This window comes from Condylura cristata, unplaced genomic scaffold, assembly GCF_000260355.1.
Source record: "Condylura cristata isolate star-nosed mole 26May11 unplaced genomic scaffold, ConCri1.0 scaffold00065, whole genome shotgun sequence".
NCBI classification, from domain to species: Eukaryota; Metazoa; Chordata; class Mammalia; order Eulipotyphla; family Talpidae; genus Condylura; species Condylura cristata.
Window position 1 is genome coordinate 280,274 of NW_004567166.1, and position 8,683 is coordinate 288,956.

Genomic DNA, 8,683 nt, shown 5'->3' on the forward strand with positions numbered 1-8,683 from the left:
ACGCGCAGCTTACCCCGCGCGGACTGGCCTGGCAATCGCGGGCGTACTTGCGGCCGCCGTGTCCGTGCCCGGTGGGCTTCCGCGCGGGGGCAGGCGCCTGCGCCCCCTCCTCGGGTGTCCCCCCAACAAGGGTCTCCTTCCGGCTCGGGAGTGGCCAGCAGTGGGCGCCCAGCCTCGCGGGGAAGCGGTAGGGGGCGGGGCGAGCAGGGCGCCTAGGTGAGGCACCTGCCCGCACCCCTGCCACGTGGCTGGCTTTCAGCCTTCGTTGTGCCTGCCCAGGTGCACCCCTTTTCTGAGTCAAGGGGCATGGGGCGTCACCCGGAAGGGGCTCGTGGGTCAGTTGTGGACCCCGGGGGGCCCCTTCCACCAGGCACACCCCACCAGGAGGGAGAAGGGGCACCATGGGGTCCCAGCGAGGGCCCGGCCCCCGGGCAGTCAACCCACGGCTGCCCCACTCACCTTCCACCGACACCCTCCGCGCGCCCTGCTTTTCCCCGGGCTCCCCCAGCCCCAGTATTGGAGACTGTTTACCTAGGGGAGTATAACCTAATCCACACAATTACAGAGCACTTGAGTAGGGAATAAAATCTGAAATTAATTAATTTGCTGTTTTATTTAAACAAATTGTCTTAACCACTTTCTGATTACGGGAGTCTATTTAGACATCTATTTAGAGCCGCCTCCATTGTCTCTGAAATCTGTGGAATTTTTAAAGGCCGATAGCAGCTTTTGACATTTCCAGTTAGGCTGGTGACAGGCATGTAAACACTTGGTGAAGTGAATTTCCCGTTGGGGCCCAAGCCAGAGCAAGAAACGTGAGATGATGATAACTTTGGTTACTCGGAACAACCTAACAGCAGGCCTGGCAAAGACAATTTAAAGACCCCGTTGGGATTTGTGTGATTGTAACAACAGGGAAAATATACAGTAATCAGTTGAACTCAAAAGTACCTCAAACCCCAGAGATGGGAGATGCGTGTGTCTGTTTGTGGTTCTTTAGAGAACTGGGAAATCAAAACCTTCCAACCTGTCACAGTAATAACCCGGCACAGAGCTGGGGCTCTGTGACAGCCGATTATCTCCCAAGATCTTCCTGTGTATGGCTGGGTTTCCTGCCCTCAAAGCGTCAGCAGGCCGTGTGTCCTAGGTTTAAAAAGCACGTGGCAGGCCCACGACCTGGTGTTTTCTGAACCCCTCTCTTACCTATATTTGTAAAACAGGGCAAAGTCAAAAAATGGAGGACGGTCTTTAAGAGAAAAACTGGACAAGATAGGATTAAACCTGCCGGCAGGGAGACGCAAAGCAGCCAACGTCACCCTGCTGACCTCGCTGGTAGAGGGTAAGCCACTGAGAAGGGACAGTCACTGGGAAAGTGGGCACCCCTTCCTGCCAGATGTTTGGAAGTGTGTGATGGGGAAGGAGCTGTCTGCCCCCCCCCGTCCCCCCCCCAGTAGAGCTGGATGGGAGCAGAATTCTTGCATGTCAAAAAAAGTACTATGTCTTCCTCTCTCCCCTCACCTGAAAATTACGCCTCTCCAGCCCAGTGATCTCAGCAAAACTTGAACATTTAAGAAGTTCCCGTTCTCCAAGTTCCTGCTCCTTTAAAGAGCTCAGCAGTAAATCACTTAAGCTATTCTGACATCTGCCTTTGAGAAATGCGTGACCATTACTTCCTGAATTAATTTGGGAATCTTTGACCTGCATCCTGATTTAAGACCATCCTGAAAGCTCAGGGTTAGATGCCCTGTCGGTCTTTGTTTTCCAAACATATGCTCTCTTATCGCTCATTTAATTGTTTTTCTCGGCTGGAGGGGAACAGTGAGCCATTTTAGACTTTGGGTTGTTTAGGAAAGAAAAAAGAAATCCAGGCACCACAACAAGTTGCTCTTGGAGGTTTTGCATACACACAGCCTTCCAAACCCCTCAAGACAAAAGCCAGCTCCCTGCTCTGGAGTCAGCCAGCCACTTGGTCTCGCTTTTTCCTGATACTAAATTAGCCTAAGATTGGGATGTGTGCATGAGCTTACAGCTTTTCTGGGGTCGTCCTTTGTGTCCTGTTGGAAATCTCTTAAGCTAATAGAAAAAAAAAAAAAAAACAACGCACATTAGCAAACAGACCTCAACGGTGCCACTACATTTATTTTAAAGAAGGCCTCAGCCTTGTCTTCCAGGACATCCAGAAAGTGGGCTTCAGGCTCTTACTGTAAATTCCTAAAAGCAGCATATTAGCAGGAAGCTCACGTGTGAGGCTGGTAACGAGTGACTGCTAAGTGATAAGTAATTGTCCAGCTCGGGCAGGAGCTCTCAGACAGAGCTGGGAACCCCATGGGGTGGCCCCCGCAAGAGGGAGAGGCAGAGAAGACAGCTTGTGACTTAGGGCCACGCAGGCAGTCGAGCAGGCAGGCAGTCGAGTGGGGCTGGGCTGAGCCTGCCAGGGAGGCTGCTTCTGCAGAACTGTTATTGTTTGTGATCCGCTCCATTTTATGGAAACAGGCTTGGGGAGAGCGCTTTGATGCTCTAATTGGCGCATGCGTTCTTCCGGGCTGGAGCTAATGGCAGGAAGCCCTGCAGTAAAAACCAACTGGTTCAGGAAATTAAAACCAAAGATTCGAAAATCAACAACACAGACAGACTCCGTGGACTGACCCTCAAATCCTCCTGGTTAATCGGTTTGGATGAACAGATAATTACATGCGATCAAGTTAAAATGCGAAGGCCTCGTCCTCCCCCCTGGGCAGAGGCGCCCAGAACAATCATGAATATCATTTGTGCTGCCCTTGAGGTGTGAGGTGGCCACACCAGGCAGGAGCATTTTGAGAGAGAAGTTGGGGGAATGGAGGGGTGGGGGAGGGGCGGCCCATCCTGGTGTCCTGGCCCTCTGGGCCCAGTGGCCCTGGGGAGGAGGTCAGCCTGGAGGGAGAGCCCAGGGCCTCCCCATTCCCGCCTGTCCTGAGCGCTGACTCTGGTGTTTCTCCTGCCTGCTGCCCTCTCTCTGCCAGGTGAAGCCGTCCACCTAGCCAGGGACTTTGGCTACGTGTGCGAAACCGAATTTCCTGCCAAAGCAGTAGCTGAGTTTCTCAACCGACAGCATTCCGATCCCAACGAGCAAGTGACAAGAAAGAACATGCTCCTGGCTACAAAGTAAGGCGGGGCCCTGGTGGGCCTCCTGCCCTTCCCTCTGGCCGCAGCTTCCGCCCGCCCGGCCTCTCCTGCCCAGTCTATCCCCTGCGCTCTCTGGATCCTTGTCTAGTCATAAATCCCAAAGCCACAGGCCCGCCGTCCACTCTCCGGGAGGGATTGGCCAATGGGGTCCCTGTGCACGGCGTTGCAGAGTCTTGGGCTACAGGCCTGTCCAGACCACTTGTGTGAACTGGGGTGGGTCAGCAGTGGGTTGCTGGCATGAGAGGCTGTTCTAGCATCCCTTAACTCCTGGAGCTGGGTCTCCCCACCCTCCTGCCTCCTTGGAGGAGTTACCTGCACATATGTGCACACACACACACTGTGCAGATGTGTGGGGTACCACAAGTTCAGGCTCACAGGTGTGACCACAGGCGAGAGTCAGGGTGGGCTCAGAACGGCCCGCAACTAGGCTCCCCAGTTTGTGTGTGCAAAAAAGGTGGCTGTTTTGATAGGTTTCCTGGGAATTAAAGGTGTGCATGGAAACCCTTAATTATTGAGGTTGGTGTTGTAGGAGGTCGTGGGGCAGAGGCTTAGGCCATGGCTTGGCTTGGGGCACGACCGCGGGCATTGAGAAGGGCCTTAGCTAGGGCGCCCCCTAGGGAGGGTTTCCCCTCACAGAAGCTCCCCCAGGCCAGGACCCTCACTCGCTGGCCAGGAGGAGAGAGGTGGAATGGGACATTTTTTTCTTCCACGGGCCTTGTGAATTATCCCAGGTAGTGGGGCTTCTGGGCCTCCACACCTGGGTCTTCGCACCAGGGTCTTCACATCTGGGTCTTCCCACCTTCCCTTAAAAGGGCCGGGAGGGTGTGGCCTGCAGGGATGGGGGTGCTGGTATGAGTGGGAGGAGGGTCGGATGGGCTGGGGCAGGTGGCTGGGGAAGTGGCTGCTGCGTCTGGCCCTTACCCCTCTCTCTGTCCCCCTGTGCTGCAGACAGATCTGCAAAGAGTTCACCGACCTCCTGGCCCAGGACCGGTCCCCACTGGGCAACTCCAGGCCCAACCCCATTCTGGAGCCGGGCATCCAGAGCTGCTTGACCCACTTCAACCTCATCTCACATGGCTTCGGCAGCCCGGCTGTGTGTGCAGCGGTAACGGCCCTGCAGAACTATCTCACCGAGGCCCTCAAGGCCATGGACAAGATGTACCTCAGCAACAACCCCAACAGCCACGCGGACAGCGGGGCCAAGAGCAGCGACAAGGAAGAGAAGCACAGAAAGTGAGCTGCCCGCCTCACCCTGCACTCTGCCGCCGGGGTGCCGGCCGGGGGGGGGGCCCCCCAACCCCGCTGCTGCTGGACTGCTCCCATGGGCCGCCCAACCTGGCCTGCCTCGGCCTCCCTGCCCGCACCACACCCTGTTGCCCTCTTTGGAGCCCCACAGGCAGAACAGGCCGCCAAGCCAGCCCAGAAAAGTTCTGTCCGAGTTCACGGACCTTTTTTTAAAACACAAAAAACAAAACCGCAGACCGACGACATCGATGACGTCAAACAAAAAAAGTAAAAATGGTTTTTCTAAAAAAAGGACGTAAAAATACAAAAAAAAACCAAAAAACAAAAAACAAAAATAAAAACAAAAAACAAAAAAAAAAACGACAGGAGCTTCGCCCGGTCACCACCACCCCTGTCCCCCACGCTTCGGTCCCCACGTAGCCACACTAGGCAAGGCAGAAAGGCTAAGGACGTTTTTATCAGTATTGTGAATAGACTTGAACCCTCCACCTGCAGTTACGGTCCCTCCAGGTAAAGCCACGACTTGAACTCTCTCTGGCGACACGATTCGGTCACATAAGGGAATCCGTGTTCACGTCTCTGTATATATTTATTTATGTGTAATTTAATGGGAGTTGTAAATATGCTGCGTCTGTTTGAAGCCTTTTTTTTTTTTTTATTTATCTGGTGATCTTGTTTACCTCTGGCTTAGTGGGTTTGAACCTTCCTCTTCGTTCTACCTGTGCTTCAAGGTACTTCTTTAGAAATCCAAGGTTGGGGGATTTGTTTTTCCTTGGGGACTCATGAATTTAGCCCTGTTGTAGCATGTAAAGATGACCATGAAACAGCTGAACACATGACAAAAAAAAATAATAAAATTTTATATATAATTAGTATGACACTTAGCTTTTCATTGGACTGAAAGAAAAAAAAAGGGGGGGGATATTCGATCCTGGAAAGGCTTTTAAACTTGAGTGGTTTCATGACCGTTCTGTGTATTGTGGGAAGAAAAAGTTTATTTTATCCCACTGCCCTCCAGAAAAGCATTATTTGAGCAATAAATAGTCTTGTCTTTAAACCAAGGGCCAGGTCTCTCCCCTTTCCCCTATCTCTCTCTGTCCCCCTATCTTTCTGTGGCTCTGTGTCTCTCTCTTTTTGTTCAGAGAACTTGCAGCGTTTGGGACCACCTGGTATTCTGTATTTTCACTCTGGCCTTGCGTTGGCAATAGCTTCCACGCCTGTCAATGTATCATAGCCCTTTGTTGCCCAGATAAATAAATATTTGATACGCTTTATGTCGATTTTTTTTATTCAGTAGCTGTCTTTGCCCAGGCGTATTTTTGTTCTTGGCAGTATTTTTATTCAGTCTGGTTACAGTAATTGAGTTTAACTTTCCCTGGACGATTGGTCCTTGCAATAAGCAGCTGAACCCATTGTTCCCCTCAAGTATAATAAAAACTTACTTTCAACTTGGAGTTCAGAGCAGGGTATCATTTAGATATTCCACTGAGTCTGTATTCAGACAAATGACACAATAAAACCCAATGTATTCTTTTGGATAAAAGATTGTACTGCGAAAGGAATGACATGCTATCTTTTCCTTGCTAGAAACATTAATTTTATTGTTAAAAATAAAGTTTTATTTTATTTATGTTGATCCTTTAGGTTTTTGTTTGTGTTTTGGAAACCAAAATACATTAAAAAACAAAAACAAAACAAAACAAAAAACCCAGAACCCTCAGGCCTGAGCCTTCAAGAGGGTGAGGAAGTTGGAGAGACCAGAACAGACCCCCGCCCCCCACGGCCACTTTGGAATCTGTCTGTGGCCTCCGGGAAAACTGGCATTTGCGCTGTTCATTGCACAAAGGAGATGTGGCCTGCACCTTCCGTTGGGCTCCTAGGTGGCCACGCCTGGAGCCGGCCGCAGCAGGCCGGGCAGAGAAAGCCTTGGAGAAAGGGACTCGGCTGCAGCCATGGTTTTAATACTGCACTGGCCGGGCTCTGGCTGCCCTGCGTTCAGCAGCTCTGGAGGAGCAGAGGGGAGCAGCATTCTCGGGATTCCCCGCGTCGTTTGCTCCCGTGCCCTGGAGCTTCTTCTAGGACCTTCTGAAAACACAGCCAGGCCTAGGGGTATTGTGGGGGGAGCACCCGGACCCCTCGTGTCTGCAGCGGGGCTGGAGAAGGAAGCGCTTCCTGTCCTGGCCGAAGGCGGCTTTGTGGCCAGGCCCGCCCTGGAGAGGAGGTGCAGAGCTGCAGGGCCCCCCCAAGGTTGGATGTGGGGGCCGGCTGGGTGTGACCCTTGGGGGTGCCGCCCGCCCCGCCAGCAAGCGCTGGCCGGGCTGGCTCTGAGCTCTGTGACATCAGCCTCCACAGCACCCCCAGAACCGGTGGAGGCGGAATTGTATTCTCCAAAGCCAGAGAATTCATAACAATGGTGTTATTTTTTTTACATTCAAATGGAAAGTGTATCTCCAAACGCAAGGCGGCAATTGTTTTTTAAAGCGGTTATTTATTATTTCCTAGAGAGACTGGTTAACTGTAACGTAGATGTAACAAAATAATGAGGCGAATGAACCCTAACTGTACATACTCTTGACAGAAATGAAATGCGCACAGCTTCCAGCAGGTGAAGTGAAGCATGAGTCTCAGGCAGTTTTTCTTGGCTACATCTCAGATTGTGTGGGATCCTAACCTCGGGCGCAATCGTTTTCATAAACAGCCGCCCGGCTGTTCTTTCGCCGACTACACATAAATACTCATTTGAAAACGAAAACAATCTTATTAAATACCATTCATTCATATCTGGATTTACAGATGCGTGAGCTCTTGGAAACCCCCAGCCCAGGGTAATCCTTGCATCCTGAGAAGCACCCAGACGACTTCTGGCCATAGCACCAGGTCACAATGCACAAAGGTTTCCTGCAAAGGATTTGTGGGTTTTTTCTGGCCCTGGCCAGCCGGCGGAGCCTGGCGGTTCTGGGGCTCTTTCTTTCCTCCTTTTAAACAAAAACGGAGGGAATCACAGAAGGGTGATCATGAAAACTCATTTTTAGGGGTGGCGCCCAGGCTGGGTGGGCCTGGCTTCCCGCCCGGTGGTGGTGGTGGTGGTGGGGTGGGGGGAGGATACCTTGATGTGTCTCCAGCTGAGGTCTGATACTTGGGGACTGACATTGGTTCCCTGGAACCTAAATCCCGTGGAGGTGCGCGGCTGTGCTCACCAACACGGTCAGCCGTACCCTCTCTGTTCTCCAGCTCCCTTTAAAAATCACCGTCCATCCCCTTCCTCCCCAAATCGAATATTAATATAATTTGGGCTCTGGATGGAACTACCGGCAGGCTGGGATGCCCCGCAGCTGAAATAATATTTAAAATAGAGAGGGTTTGACATTTGAGAAGTCAGTGGCTTGAAATACCCACTTGTACTTAGCTAATTCAGTCCTTAACCTCTGGTTTCAAATAAATCAATTACAGTCGATTCCACTTCAGTTCAGAAGTGCACAGGGTTTTAGTTAATTGAATACATTTTATTCATTTGCTAGGAATATTCATTTATCAAAATCCCAAATTTAACGTCTCATTCTTGACCTCTCAGGTTGTGTGGGCCGCAGGGGCACCTCCACTTTGCGTGGTCTCCCAACATCCACTTAACCTGGAAACGTCACCATCTTCCTCGAGCCCTTCCCTCCCTATTCCTTTCCCAGTACAGAGCCCACATTAGGTGCAAGACCTGCTCCCCCACCCAGAAAAACTCTTCCGTGGTCATTCGTTGTCGCGCGCATGTGAAGTTTAAATAGGTTAAGAACAGAGCTGGATTCATTAAGTTTTTTTTTAAAGTATTGACCTGAAATTGGAAAGAATGGTTTCGGTTCCAGCTGAACAGACTGAGACTGGCAGGCAGGACCCCGGCTTGGGGACTTAGAACTGCAGACCCCTCTTCGCTGTTTGGCTGGCTGGGCCCTGGCTGGGGGCTCCGGTCCCAGTGGCCAGAGGACAGGCCCTGGAGTTCCCGGAGAGCGCAGTCCCTGCACTAGTCCAGGCTGTGCTGAAAGCAGCAGACTCCAGCAGGGCAGCTTCTGCCTTCATTGTTCCAGCACCCTCCTACCGTCCCAATCCCCTACTCCCCCACCAGAGGGAAGGGGTTATTCCGTGCCCAAGAACAATCAAGTTAGAGGACCGCAGGAAGCCAGCGGCTCCTTTACCCCGTTCAAGATCTTCCCCCAAGCCACTCCGTAGCGGAGTGGGGGTGGGGGACCTGGGTAAAGGGGTCTGAAAATGGGGTCAACTCAGCAGTGCGGGA

The 8,683-nt window shown here is 51.9% G+C and overlaps 1 protein-coding gene across 1 annotated transcript in view; it reads left to right on the forward strand.

The window, feature by feature from the left end:
• Positions 1-5,956, forward strand: part of TFAP2A (transcription factor AP-2 alpha (activating enhancer binding protein 2 alpha)) — a 15,784-nt gene extending 9,828 nt beyond the window's left edge. Inside the window, 3 exon segments of the mRNA XM_012734659.1 lie at positions 1,037-1,339; positions 3,000-3,141; positions 4,111-5,956. Of these exon segments, the coding sequence (XP_012590113.1) occupies positions 1,037-1,339; positions 3,000-3,141; positions 4,111-4,399 (734 nt within the window). The 3' untranslated portion in view covers positions 4,400-5,956.
• Positions 5,957-8,683: the final 2,727 nt, after the last annotated feature.